The 18,210-nt window shown below is 36.4% G+C and overlaps 1 protein-coding gene across 4 annotated transcripts in view; it reads left to right on the forward strand.

The window, feature by feature from the left end:
- SORCS2 (sortilin related VPS10 domain containing receptor 2) overlaps positions 1-18,210 on the forward strand; it is a 1,257,082-nt gene that overhangs the window by 1,044,557 nt on the left and 194,315 nt on the right. For all 4 annotated transcript variants that reach the window (XM_043971225.1, XM_043971226.1, XM_043971227.1 and 1 more), the window contains exons 7-8: positions 1,579-1,697; positions 9,857-9,946. In XM_043971225.1, the coding sequence (XP_043827160.1) occupies positions 1,579-1,697; positions 9,857-9,946 (209 nt within the window). The remainder of the gene's footprint in view (positions 1-1,578; positions 1,698-9,856; positions 9,947-18,210) is intronic.

Consider the following 18,210-nt stretch of genomic DNA (forward strand, 5'->3'; position numbering starts at 1 on the left):
CTGTCCTTTTTTATATAACAATTGAAGATATTCTGTGAAGCAAATATCTTTCTTGAAAAAAAATTTTAAATAGCCTTTCTTTTGAAAACAAAGATCCAGTTTTCACCATGTATGTGCAAGTGACACACATAGTATCTAGTCTGTGCTTTGGCTCAGAGACAGAGCCAGCGTTCTTGAAGAACCAGCCCTACACAAGAGAAGACTCTCCTTTGCCATATGACTCAGGTGGTGAATTAAAAACAATTTTAAGAGCACATTTCCTTCAGGAAACAAATAATTCCCATCCTCTTCCCTGAGCACTGAGCGGCTCTCAACTCTTTTTATCAGGTACCTTCTGAACATTATTGCTATCTTCTTGTGGCTTGTATCCTCTCTAGACCACAAGTTCCTTAAGGTCAGGGACTATGTTTTAGGTATACTTTATACGTTGCTTAACACTTTGTACACAGTGGCACTTCATAAATATCTCAATTCTGTTGCCATGGCTATCATCTTCACAATGGAGATCACCTGCCCCCTATGTTCTTGAAGACAGTTTTCATGAATTCCTCTGACCAAAAATAATTCCTCCTCATCTGTAGAGCAACCAAGCTTTCCAGACCTCTTTAAGTTCACTTTGGGGTGACGGTGGTTGTTGGTCCCATGCTGAATTCGGCAAAATTTGTTAAGCTCTATGTGTAGGGCAGTAGAATACAATGTTTAAAATGGCAAGTCCCCTACTACAAAAGGGCTATGAAGGAAGGACTGGTAGAGAGGAATAATTTGAGCTTAACAAGACTTGCTTGAGGTTATACTCTGAAGACATACCTTTTAAGAACCCAGGATCCACTCACTATACACCATGGTGAAAAAATCACAAGAGGATTTTAATTGAGGGAACCAAAAAGAATTTTGAAATTTTGTGTCATTCAATCCATAAACATTTGCTAAGTACCCACTATGTGCTAGGCACTATACTAAATGCTAAGGATTTAAAAAAAAGACAGTCATAACCCTGAAGGAGTGGTGGAAGAAAATAACACACAAAAGGAAGCTGGAAGGTGGGGGAGGTAAAGGTAACCATTAATGGTGAAGTCCAGTCCAAGGTATGGAGCTGGTTCAAGATAAAGAGTTGGCTGAACTGGAAACATTCCTTAAGAGGGAGGCTTTGGGAGGAATTCTTTGCTTTCCCCTCCAGCCATAAGAGAGGCAGAAGATACTGAAGGCATCAATGAGGCAAGAGCAGGATGATATGTTTCTTGGCAACAAGAATTCCTGGTAGCATGATTGTGGTGGTGCTAAGTCCAAGGCATCCAATTGGTAGACAATGAAAAGCTGTCTGGACTAGGATCCCTATTCAAAGAGAGGCCTTGGGAAGAGTTCCTTGTTCAGCCCTTCAATCAGAGGGGCAGAGAGTACTGATGGTTGTGGGTACAGCATCATGGCAAGGTTCATGAATGGTAAAAGTGCAAAGAATGGCTTAATACAACAGATTGTTATATAGCACAGCTCTCTCCTTTGCTAATAAGAACACTAAAATGTTGGGGTTTCCTTTGAGTTTATGTCAGCACAATAGACTTTGGTCATTGTTGTCCCCAGGTTTCCGGTATGTCGTCTGTCAATCCCAGAATTGCTCTGATAGAACACCCAAGATCCCATTTGCCAGGAGCATTGACCACAATTCCCTGACTGTGCAGGACGACTACATATTCTTTAAGGTAAATGCAAATTAATTTCCTCATGTGTTCAATTAAAGGGATGGGACATCCTAGACCAGTAGAAGGGAAACAGATAAGGACCCTGAGAAATGCTATTCCTTCTGTGAGAAAATACTGAAAATTAATTTTTAATTCAGTTCAGAATAGGATACCTTTCTAGAGAACTTTAGAGTTCCCAAAGCACTTTAGTACACTATCCCATTTGTTGCACAGGAAACTTATGAGTTTGAAATAATCATTTATAAAGTGCCTACTATGTGCCAGGCACTGTGCTAAGCACTTTACAAATATTATCTCATTTGATCCTCACAACAACTCTGGGAGGTAGGTACTCTTATGATCCCCACTTTACAGTTGAGAAAAACGAGTCAAACAAAGGTTAAATGACTCGCCTAGGATTGAACTCAGTTCTTCTTGACTAAGGCTACTACTCTTTCCGCTGACTAAGTCTGCTAATCTTTCCACTGAGCTGCCTTAGTGATGCAAGTGTTCATCTTCTCAGAGGCCCAGAGAACAGAAGTCCTCATCCCCTATGTGAGGTTTTACTAGAGGTCCCCCACTCCCTTCTCGAAATGACCTTGTATTACTTTGTATGTATTTATCTGTGCATATTTTATCTCTTCAGTAGAATATAAGTTCCTTGAGAGAACTTCGTATTGCCTACACATAATAAACATGTAAAAAAAGTTTATTGAATCAAATTGAACTTCCCTTATTTAGGGTCCTAAAACAGTAGAAACAGAAATTGAAACTTGGATTTCTTTTTTTTTTAATTTAAATATTTTGTTAGTTTTTTTGGCAGGGCAATGGGGGTTGTGACTTGCCCAGGGTCACACAGCTAGCAAGTGTCAAGTGTCTGAGGCCGGATTTGAACTCAGGTCCTCCTGAATCCAAGGCCAGTGCTCTATCCGCTTCACCACTTAGCTACCCCCCAACCTTGGATTTCTTAATGCAGATCTCAAGCATCCCAGAAACTTCTTGGAATTAGAAGGGATCTTGGAGGTTACGTAGTCCAAACTAAAGCTGAGCAGAAATCCATTCTCTATAGCACCCCTTCCCATAATGCTAGAAAGCAATTGTGCCCTTAAGTGTTCTCTTTTACAAGTTCAACATTGCCAGTGCCTTCATATGATTTTCATATGGCCTATTCTCTGGGACTATCATCATCATCCTACTTACCTCCCTCCACACAAGGAGTTCTTAACCTTATATATCTATGTATCTATATATCTATATATCATGGATCCCTTTGGCAGTCTGATGAAGCCTATAAAGTCCTCTTCAGAATAACTTTTTTTTTTTTTTTTTTAGTGAGGCAATTGGGATTAAGTGACTTGCCCAGGGTCACACAGCAAGTAAGTGTTAAGTGTCTGAGGCCCGATTTGAACTCAGGTACTCCTGACTCCAGGGCTGGTGCTCTATCCACTGTGCCACCTAGCTGCCCCTTTAAACAATAAGTTCTTTTTTTTGTGTGTGAGGCAATTGGGGTTAAGTGACTTGCCCAGGGTCACACAGCTAGTAAATGTTAAGTGTCTGAGGCCGGATTTGAACTCAGGTACTCTTGAATCCAGGGCTGGTGCTTTATCCACCGCACCATCTAGCTTCCCCCATTTTAATGTACAAATGAAAATATACAATATTACAGTGGGAAAATATATTGAAATATATTTGAAAATATAACTATCAAAAAAATGTAAGTTCACAGATCCTAGACACAGGAGTCTTGCAGTCTATAGACTCTCCAAATCATTAATGACCTTCCAAATATATGGCTCTCAGAACTCAAGACAATACTCCACATTTGCTATAACCAGTGTTCTTGCTCCTATGCCATAATGGCTTCTAAAAAAGATTTTCCAGGGTTTATATGGATAGATTATATCCATTTGGCTCTGCTATTACCATCACCACCCAAGCATCTCAATCCTTTTTTCTGGTGGTGGTGGTGATGGTTCATTTTTATTTTTATCTTGATGGTCAGGTAGAACTCATTTAGATCCCAGCTGAGAAAGACACAAGAGGCATCCTTTTCCTTAGCCAGTTTGCTTGATGGGGATTAGGAAATGAATGCTGCCCAAAGACGCCCACACCCATTTTCTTGAGAACAAACTTCTGGGTGCCCATGTGGGAGGAACCGTTTCTCATCATAAACAAACTGTGAAATGGATTTAGAAATAAATTTCCTAGAGAAAATCATCTCTCCTGAGCCTTGCCTTGTATTGTTTGGAGGTGACATTGTTTATAACTCCCCAACAGCTACAATTCAGATCTATTTCACAGCTAGTGTATGGTGAGAAGTGGTTCTCCCTGTGTGAGCTTCCTGACTGGCAAACTTAGCAAAATGGGTGATGCCTTTGGCAGGGCAGAATCCAAAATGCTTTAGCACATCCTGAAGAACTGGGAGAGGTAATTGACCTGCTTTGATTTTAGATTTGAGTAACAAAAATATGTAACATTTATTATAGATAGATGTTGACATAGATAAACACAGACTATGTGTGAATGTAACCACAGAAGTGAGCAGTCTTCCTGCCTCATACATTTGTATATTTCTGAGATGTGGGGAAGGGGGCAGGGTGTTGTCCCTACTGTAGTCTAACAACTCAATGTATATTTCCCATAGTCCTTTCTTAACACACTATAGGTTATTTAAGCTTATCAAAAATAATAACAGAAAATGCAATATAAGGAAAGAATTCCTAATGATTAGAGTTGTCCATAATCAGAATGTGGACTGCTTCCAGAGGTAGAGTCTCTCATCTCTGGATGTCTTTAATTAGAGGAAGGATAATCACTCCTTTGTAATGTCAACATCAATCAAATAAATCAATCAGCAAACATTTATTAAGTGCTTATTCTGTGTAAGACACTGTGCTGGCAAAATAGTCTCTGCCCCCAAGGAGCTTGCTTTCTGAAGGGAGAGAAATGAATAAAGGATTTGAGTAACTAGATAATTTCAAGATTGCCTTTCTATTCAATCCAATGGAATTCAAGGATTCATTGATATTGTTCAGGTCCAAAACAACAAAGCAGATAAAGACTTTCATTAACTCATATCTCTCTGTGTGTACATACACACACACACATTTTATATATATACATACATACATATATATATATGCATATAAATGGGTGTCTTTCCTTATAAATAGCAATAATCATAATGTTATTAATTTACTTTTTATAGTGCTTTATGAGATACAACTCTCCTTTTCATAGCCCATGATTTATTTGAAAGAGTGCTGGGCTTCGACTCAGGAGTCCTTGATTCATGCCGCAGTTTTGGCATTGAATACATAACCATGGGTTAATCAGTTAATAATAATAACCTTTATTAGTAATCAATTTCAAGATTAATTACTAATTGATATATTATTAATTTTAAATTATTTAGTAAATTATTACACTATTAATAAATAATAATTATAATAACCTTTCTGTGCCTTCATTCCCTTGAGTGCTCCCATATTTCTACAACATACCTTAGAGGACTAGAAATGGGGAAAGTGCCTTATAAACCTTAAGATGAAATGAATGTTATTATTAGCAACCCTATCACACAGGAACTGTAAATATGATTAACCCTACTTTATTAATGACTTGAAATCATTTTTAATGACTTCCAGACAGAACTCTAAGTCCTGAGTTCAAATTCTGTCTGAGACACTTACTAGCTATGTGGCTGTGGGCAAACCATTTAACTTTATTACCTGGAAATGAAAGCTAATGATACCTGTAGTACCTAGCTGACAGAGTTGTTGTGAGGTCTAAATAAGATAATAGGCATAAAGTGTTTTACTATCCTTAAAGCAATCTATCCATTTCCTTAGAGTTGTTATTGTTCAGAGAGGGAACTTATACCACATAACCAGAAAGGTCACATAACAGGTAAGAAGTCAGGACTGAGTAAAATGTTTCCAACTCATGGATACTTTCTATCTGTGTTGCTTCTCTTTAAGGGAAAAAAAAAAGGATGAATGAATTTCCTTTTAGCATTTAGACTAGAGAAACTGATTTCCCTTGAAAGGCAGTATTTTTTGACAGCTTGATATGACAAATCAAGCTGATATTTTAAAATGAAATAAATAAAAATAACAACTGTCTAGTTTTCCTCTTATCTGTCAGTTAATAAATCAGAAACCTAAAGGCTTCCCATTTATTATTCAGTGGGGAAAAAAAAGGTTTTGTAATGAAAAAGTGACTTAAAGCAGTTCAAATGTTACATTTTTCGATATGTATTAAATATTCAGGCAGGTAGATCTTCTGTCATACTTCATTTCTATTTCAACAGACAAAGGTCAAATTTGCATCTTTCAGCAAGAACTGTTTTTTGTTTTTTTCTTAGCATCCAGCCCTTTAAGAGGCAGCGTGGTTCATTGTAGGATCACTGGCCTAAGAATCAGGAGACCTAGAATTTTGTCCCTGCTATCCCAGGGACCTTTGGCAAAACATTCACAGTTCTGGGCCTCAGTGCCTTTATCTCCACTGTAAAAACATTGCAGTTGATCATCTTTAAATTCCTTTATAGTTTTAACATTCTGAGTTCTGGGGTCCCTTCCTGCTCTAATATTGCATGCTATGTCCTTATGTCTCTGACATTCGCTTTTATGTTCTCAGGTAGGTTCCAGTTGTTACCATTTATTTTCTCTAATTTAATCTTCCTGTTGGCCCTGACATCCTATGTTCTAATCTTACTTCCAGATCTCACCTTCTATGTACTTTGGTTTGGGTTTCATCCATTTCTAAATATATTTGCTTTTGATGTGGATAGACTTCTGAGTATTTATCTAATCCAGGACTTCTTAACATGGATCCATTAACTAATGGATTTATCTATCTCTATCTCTATTTCTCTATCTCTCTATCTCTTTTTCTTTATCTCTCTCTCTCTCTACCTCTACTTCTAACCTCCACCTCCATCTCCAGCTCTATCTCTGTATGTGTGTGTGTTTATGCATATATATATAAACATATATGTATGTATGTATATGTAACATAAATTTTATTTAAATATAATTGGTTTCCTTTTTGATCCTTTGTATTTTATTTTTTGCCTTTAAAAACAGTGCTCTGACAATTGGTCCATATGACAAAAAAAAAAGTTAAAAACCCCTAATCTAATCAATGTATCTTTTTATATTTTCACTTCATTAAATTAGGCAAGGTTGAATGCCTTTTTTCAATGTTTTGTGAAAACATAAAAATAAAATAAAACAGGTGTTTCTCTATCAACATTCTTAATATTTCTGCATTTTACTTTCTTCCTTATAATCCCAATGAACCCATGCTCAAATAATTCATTTGTTTTTATCTTCAATTCCTTATGAGGAGTGACCTTGGTTGTTTTCTTACTCAAAGTAGTGTGTGTGTGTGTGTGTGTGTGTGTGTGTGTGTGTTTGTGTCCCCCAAGCAACAGAGAAGAATAGCAGCTCAGGGACCCAGAACCTAATAGGAGACAAAATTTTTAAAAAGGAGCCAGTAATGAAGTCTATGACTTCAAATGTCTATACACAAACATCTAACATGTAAAAATCAAGAGAAAAGAGCGGTCCTCTCAAACAGGCATTATGCCTCAAAGTATCACTAAAAGTTAATAGAAAGAAATCTAAGAATACACTATAGATTTAGTCTACATTATTCAAAAGAATAATTCAATACACATTGAATATTGTATACATTATTCAAAAGAAACAAGGAAGAGGAGGAGAAAGAATTATATGTTGAGATATTTGCAGAAATCCATGAGGTGTGGTGGGGAGAATGAAGAGGGAATATTTGAGTAAAGGATAATAGAAAAAGAATGAGAAATGATTTTGGAATTGGAATATACTATCAACCATAGAAAAGAAAGAGGAAAGAGATAAGAAGTTTTGGAAAGAGATCATAAGTGTGGCATAGGGACATAATATATTAGTGATGGAGGATTTAGTGATTCCTGAGCTAGTGTCAGTGATATTTGAAAGATCATCAAAAATGGGAGAGATGCCAGAAGATCAGAGAAATACAAATATCCTGATTTTCCAAAAATGGGGAGAGAACAGGGATATTAAACCATAAGCCCATGTACTTGTAGAAATTCTAGAGTGGATCATTAAAGAAATGATTGTGATATGGTTTGAAGGGAAACAGTGATTGCCAGTAGCCAGTCTGATTTCATCAGGAAGAGGCCATGCCAGACTAGACTCATTTCCTTTTATGACAAGATTACTTAAGTGAGTAGATGAAGAAAAAAAAAACACTGTGAATATATTTTATCTAGATTAATATCTCGTACTCTCTTTGTGGACAAGATGGAGCAATACAAACTCTATAATAATACAATTAGATGATTTCAGAGTGAGTTGGATAACCAGATTCAAAAAAGAAATTGTTAATGGTTTCATGTCATTGTGTTAGGAGGTCTCCAGTGGAGTGCCTCAGGAGTATGTGTCATCTCTGTGCTGTTTAACATACTCATCAATGATTTAGAATTCAATATAGATGACATACTCCTTAAATAGGCAGATGACACAGTGCTGGGAGGATTAGCTAACCCACTGCATGATAAATTTAAGATACCAAAAGGTATTATTGACAGGGTAGAGCTCTGGGCCTTAATTAGATGAAATTCAGTAGAGATAAAAGTAAAGGTTTCCAAGTTGAATTTTGAAAATCAGTTTTCCAAAACCAAGAGGAAAGAGGCTTGGTTAGGTTCCAATTGTTCTAGAAAGATCTAGGTATTTTACTGGACTGCAAGATCAGTCTGAATCAGTGTGCTATAGTAGACAGTTATTGCTATTTTATGTGATATCAAGTGGATTGGCTTCTGGGAAAGGTAGGGAATGTTCCCACTATGCTTTGCCCTCTGGATTTCTTTGTTTGGTTCTGGGTGCCACAGTTTAAAAATGAATTAGAAAGAGCGTCTAAATGAAGGCAACCAGGGGGTGACTCCACAAGACCTTGAGTCCATATAATATGGGAATTACTTAAAGGAGCTGGAAACATTTAGCCCAAAGATGAGAAGTGTCAAGGGATATGACAGTTGTCTTCAAGGATTTTAGGAGCTGTCATGAGGAAATGGGAGTAGACTCATCTGTCTATCCACAGAGAAGAGAATTAGGAATAATATGTGAAAATTGCAACAAGACAAAATTCAAAGTAAATGTAAGGGGGAAAAAATCTTTCCATTAGAGCTATCCAAAAGTGGAAGGTCCTCTTCTGTGGAGGTCTTTAAGCAGAAACTACTTGACCCCTTTTCTCATGTATTATACTGGTGACACATTTCATGTAGGTAATAGACTACACAACTCCTGGGAGCCTTCCCAACTCTTAAAGCCTACAATTTGATACCTATTCCAGGTTCATCTTCTCACCAGCTGTACAATTTTGGGTTTCCACAAAAATTCTCTACCATTACCTCACTTGCACTGACCATAGATTCTTCAAAGCCATGCCAATGAGCCATGAACTTTACTAGGTTCCACAGAAGTAGAAAAGAATCAACTGTGGGCCCAGCTGTAATAGAAACAACGACTCTTTTCTAAAGATCATCCTAGGCCAGATAGGAGAGGCCCATTATCAGTTTAGCCATAGGGCCATTTATCATGCAGTCACAGTAGCCCCTTACAGACCATCTGCTAAAGGCACATGATCTTTACCAGTCAGGAGAAGACCCATGACCATAAAATTATAGATCCTTAAAGGGTGGAATTATTGAAGTGATTTTGGTCATTATCTTAACTTGTGGAAGCCTGTTTCTTCAGTCATCAGAAAAGGTTATAATGTTCACCTTGCTTATGTCATAGGACTATTGTGAGACTCAAGAAGTATCTCAATTTAAGATATGTTGTGACCATGCTGTTCAATCTAAATGTCAGCTACCATCATTGTCGTTGTCATCGTCATCATCATCGTCTTCATCATTTATCATTCATGATATCCCAAAAGCTTTAGTGTACTTTTCTGTTATTAAAAGCTTTAAACTGCATTTAGCCTCTTGGGACACCCTTTAGTATAGTATTAGTCCTTTTGTTGTTATATTGTTATATATTATTTTTAAAAATTGATTCCTAGAAATGTACAAAATTAATTATCTATTTCTAGTGTGTATTGGTTATTTTCCCCATAAATGTGTCTAGAATGAATAAACAAACTTAACATATGCCTGTTCTTCCTACTAGGCGACAACAGCAAATCGGACTAAATACTATGTATCTTATCGACGCAATGAATTTGTTCTGATGAAGCTACCAAAGTATGCACTTCCTAAGGTAAATATGGTCCTATGATCTTTCTTCCTGATGCTCTGGTTGGTTGGCAGATTGACTTATGGGTAATTATAACTCCTAAGGCCATTGTGTATGTAAAGGTCTAAGGTACACATCGAATGATGATTACTTGCTTTTGTGAGGTTTCTTTTGCAGAGGATGGTGAACTTTGCAGTTCTTCTGCCAAGATGGATGAAATGACCTTGGCACCAATGACTGTTTTAGAGATGTTATCATTAGGAAATGGAACCAGGGAGTAGCAGTAAAGTGTTCTTCCACCAATGGAGGAGCAAGGGGGTCAGGTAGGGTAGGGCAGTTATATTAAAAAAAAAACAACCAGATGTTGGTTCTGTTCTGCAAGAACTTCCTAACAGTCAGAGTGGTCCAGTTATGAAATAGGTCATTTATTGAACCAATGAGTTCCCTGGTACTGAGGTAAAATGACCTCTTGCATAGATTATCATAAAGGGGAAGCATACTTCAGTTAAAGATTAAATGATAAGATCTCTTCCATTTCTATGATTCCATTATTGTCATTTTTATTGATATACCAACTTTTTGTTATTTTTCAATTCAACAAACATTAATTAAATGTCTACTGTATGTTGAGTCTTGTGTTAAGCACTGGGGAAGAGAAGCATTTAGAGAAAGACAGTCTTCTCTAGAATAAAGGGTAGACCACTTAAGGACTTTAAAAACCAAACAAAATGCATAATTATTACATTTTAATTTTAAAATACTTAACTGTGCAGTTGTTTATACTCCCTATTAGTTCAAAAGTTCTCTGAGGGTAGAAACTACCACACAGGAAGAGTTATGGAGTTAATAACTTCACTTGTTCTATGAAATACACCTCTATTAATTCAAGTTTTAATTACATTAGTGGACTTGTTTTTTGACTTGGCTGCCATGTCACATTGTTGACTCACTGAGCTTGCAATCTAATAAAATGCCCAAGTATTTTCTCATCTGAAACTGGTCCCTTTTATTCCAGAACTAATATTTTAGTGGTAGAGAAGTCAGACTTTGGTAATGTTCCCTGTACTTAGTACCTTTCTTAAAAGTCTTGTCCAAGCAATGATCTCACACACCTCAAATAATAATGATAGTACTTGATTCAGAATTGCCATCATTTCATTATGTATAACAGGTACCCCCAATTGACATATATTAGAGCTACTGAGCACCTGAGATGATAGTTTTCATGATCTGTAGTGGCCAAAAATTCATGTCCTATTGAGGAACACTCTTGTGATAAACCTCCATGAAGTTGGCCAGGCTGGTCCTTAGCCAACACGCATGCGCCCAATCTCTACACTTGAAGATTTTCTAGCTGAGTAAGAATTGCTAGTCCTTGTGACAGTGGACAGTCATCTTAAAGAACTCTCCAATTAAGGCTTTTATGAATATCGAGAAGCTCAATCGGGCTGTTTAGAAAAGGTAGAAATTCAAGGCTTAGGAGATCTGGGTTCCAGTCTCAACCCTGCCATTGACTTTATCATATCACATTTCCTCCTAAACTTCAATTTTATATACTTTAAAACATAACATTGGCGGGGGGGGGGGGGGTGCAGCTAGGTGGCCCAGTGGAAAAAGCACCAGCCCTGGATCCAGGAAGACCTGAGTTCAAATGCGGCCTCAGACACTTGACACTTACTAGCTGTGTGACCCTGGGCAAGTCACTTAACCCTCATTGCCCCACAAAAAAAAACAAAAAAAACAAAAAAAAACAACCCAACATTTGAGCTAGCTCATCTCTAAATTTCTTAAGTTCTAAGCAGAAGTAAATGAATATATCTCAGAGAAGTTCTGGTCCTTCAAACAGATCCTACTTCTTCCTGCCAACTTATTTGGGTGGTGGTGGTGGTTGTTGTTATTGTTGTTGTCGTTGTTCCCCAGTGATCTTCCTTCCCTTATGCGATTATTTCAATTCTATACATCTTTTGTGAAGTCTAGATCACATTTCTTTTATTCAGTACAGGATTATCAGTCTAATCCAAATAATATTGATCTTCCCTTAAGTATGCTTTCATTCCTTCTAAAAATCCAGCTTGACCATAGTATACACACATATAGGTGCATATGCATGTATGTTTGTACATAGTTAAGTAGGTAATGCTTGTGGCCTCTCTGTTAGCATTTTGTTTAAATTTTGCAACCATATTAATGTAAACTATTAATCATATTTCAATTTAAAATTGTATACATCTCTTCCTGTTTTGAGGATCACACCCATATTTATTTCATAAGAAGTTAATGACATTTTGGTCTATTTTTAATAGTTTAGATAGCGCTATACCTACATGTGATTCATGTGTTGAATAGAATTCACTCATAAATCCAGAAGGATCAGGGTTTGTTTGGTTTTGCTCTCTTTGGGATCTCATTTATGTCTCACTTGACTTCTCTTTCTGAGAGTTCTTGAATTCATTATTCCTGGTTTATTGATATGGATATTTTATATTTCTTAAATATTCACTCACTGCATTCTAGTTATCAGTTTTATCATTATAAATCTAAGTATATTTGTTTCTGGAATTTTTTCCTTATTTCCTTTCCATTAACTGTGAATTGCCCCTTAAATTTTAAAAATTGCTTTAGTTGCCTTTTTTCTGTCTCATTTAAGAAAAAAAATAAAACAAGATAATGATTTCTCATTGAATTGGTTTTGGAGACTTGAGTTTTATTTATGAGCTAGATTTCTTTATAACTGTTATTTTTATCTTATTGACCTTTTGTTGATTTTCAAAGTTTCTAACTGTGTTTCTTTGGGTATTATTAATGTTTTGTTCTCTAGGGTTTTAAAAAAACTAAATTATCAATATATTAACAAGTCTTTTCTTTCTGTTTTATAAACATTAATGTTCATAAATATTAATGTTCATGTGCATACATAGGAGTATTTATATTTACATATATTTCTTCTGAAGACTACAATAGTTATCTCCCACAAATTTTGGTATGATGTATTTTATACCAGTAGGGTATGCTTTTCTTAAACAAAATCTATGGTTTCTTTAACCCATTCATTTGGAAAACCCTTATTTATTCTCTAGCTATGTCATTTGTTCATATTCCTCTTATTGATTATAATTTCCTTATTTTATGGACCTATGATGCACAAATTTACTATTTCTACCATTCCAAATTTACTTTTGAATTGAGGTTTTTTTTTTTTTTACCTTTATACATGTGATGAATACTTATGATTATATCATATAGTACAGAAAAAGAGATGGATGCCTTAATGTTATAATTCAATAATCACCATTTATAGGTCATATATAGTTGTTCTTAATATTATTTTCAGAACTTTAGTTTCCCTCTTGTTTAACTTTGTTAAATTTGCCAAAATTTGAAAAAGGCACAATGAAGTCAGAAACAATTGTAATCTTATCATCTAGCTCTTCATAGAATTCAATTAGCTTTCCCCTTCTCTTCTTAGATTCTATGACACTCAGTGCATACATATTCAATATTGACACTATTTCATTTTGCTGCCTTTGATTAAGATGTAACTTTGCTTTTGGTCCCTCATCAACGTCTACTTAGTGCCACCTTCCATGAGGTAATTACAGCAAACCCTGCTTCTTTGGAGTCATCTAAGAGAGAATGCATTCTGCTATAGACTCTCATTTTAAGTTTTTATAAATCTTTACATTTTAACTCTGTAAATTATTTTATTATTCTCTTTCAGTTCTTTGTTTTCTTTCTTGTAGCTAAAGCATGCTCTAATGTGATTGTGACTAAAGTTATTTTAATGTTATCTTTCTCTTGTGGATACTTCTTGGTGAACTGAGGTTTTAAATACACCACCAGAACCATGCTAGTCTTCATCTGGCTAATGATTATGCCCTTCCCAATTCAGTCTAGGAAAACTCCTTTACAATTCATGAAGATATAAAAATATTTTAATATTTCTTTTCACTTGGTTAACATTAATACCTCATTACCTCTTGCTTTTGCCCCCTTGATTTTTGTGATTATATCAACTTGAGGGAGAGGAGAATTGACACCAATTAATCCCCATACACCATTAGCAACCTCATTTATAAGCACCTTCCTGAAATGAGTCTGTAGCATTAGGTTCTATTTCTTTGTCTAGCATTCATTCACTATGGCTACTCTTTAATCTAGTTTTCTTAGTGTATTGAACTAATTTAGAAGAAATTCATTATATTTTTCTTTTTCTTCCCCTCACACATATTTCTCATTTTAAGACCCATTTAATATCATTAATTCACTCAGTCTTTGAAATAAACATTAAGTGAAATAACATAAGGAGCATTTAACACTATAAAATAATATTTATACATATGTAGTCAGAAATATATTGTTATTACTCTTATAGTCAGGGGAGTCAAAACCACCGTGGGCCACAAATTAGCATTATTATTAGATTATGAGGAACCATTTCAATCACATCTTGGCCAGTATGGAAAATGATCTTACAATAAGATTTTTTAAATTATTTTGGTAGGAGTCTGGGATTCAAATATTGGTTCTGTATACTTACTAGCTGTATAACTATAGGAAAATCACCTTCCTTCCCTAATCCTCAGTTTCCTCTTCTATAAAATGAAAACAAGGATACTCGCATTGCCTACATCAGAAGATTATTGTGTGGAAAGTGTTTGGTCACCTTGCAAAAAGCTGTTAAAATCTGAGTTCTTATTATAACAGAGTAGTGGTGATTATTGTTAAATTGTGATTGTTTTATAAGTACCCTTAGCAGAACTGAGTCAAAATTAGAATCCAGATTTTCTAACCCCAAATCCTTCTGTTGGGTACTCTACAAGAAGAATTTGGGGGTGGGGGTCAGGAATGACTATTCCTGAGTTAATTATTTATTTCATTTTCTAGTGCCTAGTACTTTGGTTTTTGTGACTCAGAGCCATATTTTATTGGACATTTGAATATATATATATATATATATATATATATATATATATATATATATATATATATACACACACACACACACATATATGCCACATGTAGATCAAAATAGATAACTTGGGACTCTGTTCAATGTTGTTATATGCCCACATGGTTCTCCACCAATGCTATCAATATAACTTTCTCCTAGAGCTGGTCATTTTTTTCTTGTAAACTGTATTTGAGAATAACAGCAAATGGGGGCAGCAAGGTGGTGCAGTGGATAAAGCACCGGCCCTGGAGTCAGGAGGACCTGAGTTCAAATCTGGACTCAGACACTTGACACTTAGTAGCTGTGTGACCCTGGGCAAGTCACTTAACCCGAATTGCCTCACCAAAAAAGAGAGAGAGAGAGAGAGAGAGAGAGAGAGAGAGAGAGAGAGAGAGAGAGAGAATAACAGAAAATGAATCAATTACAAAATGAAACTTTTATCCTTTTTTGGGTTACAAAAAACAAATCTTTAATTTTTTCTAGTACTTCATAGTTTACAGGGTAATTAGCTCACTTGATTTCCAAAAATCCGATGGCATAAGTAATATGTTGTTGTTCAATCATTAAGTCATGTCTGACTAAGTTACCCCATGGACCATACTCTCTATGGGATTTTCTTGGCAAAGATACTGGAGTGGTTTGCCATTTCTCTCCTCAGTGGATTAATGCAAACAGAGATTAAATAACTTGCCATGGGGCACATAGCTAGTGAATATCTGAGGCTGGATTTGAACTCCAATCTTCCTGATCAAATTGCTCTATCCACTCCTGACTCCAGTGCTTTATCCACTGAGCCACTTAGCTGCCTCCACATAATTCATATATTATCCCTATTTCACAGACCAGGAAACTGAGTGCCCATGGTCACATAGCTTAGAAAGGGGTATGAATCAGATTTGAACACAGTCTTCCCACTTCTGGGCCAGTGTCTTTATCTACCCTACCACATGCCTTTTTTCCATTAAGAAATGAGGGAAATGTATGTGAGCAGACCTTGAGTAAAGACAAAGCATGGCCTGATGGTAGGGGGCCACAGAAAGAGAGATCATCAGAAATCTATAAAACCACTACATAACTAATAACAGAGTGTTTCAGTCATTCCACATCATGTATTAAGTTCATCAATCTTTCTGCCTATTTAATTTCTTACATATACTTGTTAGGGAAGTAGCTTTTTACTCTGAGAGATACAGAGAAGAAGAAATTATCCCTACCCTTGAGAAACTTGGAATCTTTACAGGAAGGAAGGCAAGGGTGTAACATAAAGAACAGAGGAGACCTGGATTCTATTCTCAACTCTCCCATTAATTAGTTAGTCATGTGATTTTGGAAAAGTCACTTCTCTCAGGACCTCAGTTTCCTTCTTTGTATAATTAAGGAGTTGGATGAGATTATTGTTAAAGTCTTTTTTGGTTTTGACAATTTCTAAGTATAATAAGAATTAAAATAACAGTAGAATACAGTAAATTATTAGATAGGCAATTCATGGTCCATCCATTAAAGGTTATAGGAGATCCGAGGGATGAGAGATAAGTACAGGGAAAGTTCTATGGAGGAAATAGGTCCTGGGCTGTACCGTGAAGAATAGTCAGAAATTGAATAAGAAATAGGCAAAAGGAGGTATCCCCAACTTAGGGTATATAACAGCTTGATAAGTGGAGAAAAAACCCAATAATAATGACTAGCAGTGGGATAGCACTTTACAATTTACAAAATGTTTTACATTCACTGTCTAATGTTATCCTTACCATAAGATCAAGAAGACCAAGGATTACCATAATTTTAGAGATCTGAAAGATGAGGCTTAGTAATATAGTCATTTGCCCAAGTTCAAAAAAATATTAAGAGCAGAACTGGGTTTTGAGACTAGCTCTAACTTAAAGTCCACTGTGAGTTCCACTCTATTTCAGGGCAGAGCATCTGGAATGAGCAGGGTGTTTTAGGAAGTTGGTGTAGTTATAGCAAGGAGACCAGTCTCATTGAGTGAAGGGGAAAATTATAGACACAGAGAATCTGAGAGTTGGAATGAATCTTAGATGTCATCTTTTTGCCTGATGGTGTTTTTTGAAGAGCAAAAGGAGCTCATCTTGAATATGGATTTGCATCAGTTTGTGGAAGGTCTTAAGCAATTTAGTTCATGTAAAATTAGTTTTAATTAATAAAGCAGATTAAGCCTTTGTGAAAACTTAAAAGGGCACGAGAGGAAACGTGGCATAATCCAAAGTAGTAAAATGAGTTTTGGGGAGCCACAAATTCAATCCCAGGTCGCCAGACTTTGAGGTGAACCTCTAAGCCTTGCGTTTTCCAGAGAGAGCTTTGGATCATAACCAGCCAGGCATCACAATGGTACACTGCTTTAGGGGACTCACAGAAAGTGACAGCAATCCTTCCCATGGGGCCGTTTGTTGTCACATGTTAATAGAACTGTGGAGAGAAGGAAAGCCATCTCTAATCCTTGTGTTCCATTAGAATGCAAAGTCCTGAGACAAACAGATGAGATGGTCTGACGGGGAAAAAGAGAGACTCAATCATTCTTTTTTCCCATTATTCCCATTATTAAAAGTAAGCCTTTAAAAAGTTCCCAATTCACCTTTAAAAAAAAAAGCCAAAAGGTAGATTGTGAAATTAAATTTCTCAGTTACAAAATTGCTTTATGGGAAGCATTATGTATTGGCTAACCCTTCACAGGAGAACAAAATTGGATGAATAAGAAACAGATAATCTCTAATAAGGCCAAGAGTGGTTCTCAGAACAAGATGAATATTTAATGCAGTTCTCCCCAGCCTCAATTTTGGGCTTTACCATAGGATCTTTCAGTTAGGAGAGAGCTGGCGCTGAGGCGAGCCAGAGCAAGAGTCTATGGTGTCCCCGAAAAGGGACTATTGCATCTCTCTTTGAAAACTGAGAATTCACTACAAATCTCCCCTCCCCCCAAAACTGCACAGCCCTAAGGCAGCCTGCCTGCTTTTTGAACAGCTCTTATTACCAACAGGTTTTTCCTGACATTAAACTGAAGCCTGCCTCTCTCCAGTTTCTGCTCATTGCTCCCAGTCCTGCCTTCCAGGGCCAAGTAGAAACCAGTCTGATCTCTCTGTACAAAGGCCCCTTCCCCTACCCTCTCTACCCCAAGTTTGATACTGCCAGCTCTCCCAGCTGATTTTCCTATGGTGTGTTTCCCAGGCTCTTCACTATCTTAGTAACTTTCCTTTTAATATTCTTCATTAATTCATCAATGTCCCTCCTAAAATATAGGGCTCAGAACTGAACGTGATGCTCCAGAGGTGATCAGGCTAAGACATAGGAGACAAGAATTAGCATCTCCCCTTCTCTTGACATC

Source organism: Dromiciops gliroides, chromosome 6 (genome assembly GCF_019393635.1).
Source record: "Dromiciops gliroides isolate mDroGli1 chromosome 6, mDroGli1.pri, whole genome shotgun sequence".
Lineage (NCBI taxonomy): Eukaryota > Metazoa > Chordata > Mammalia > Microbiotheria > Microbiotheriidae > Dromiciops > Dromiciops gliroides.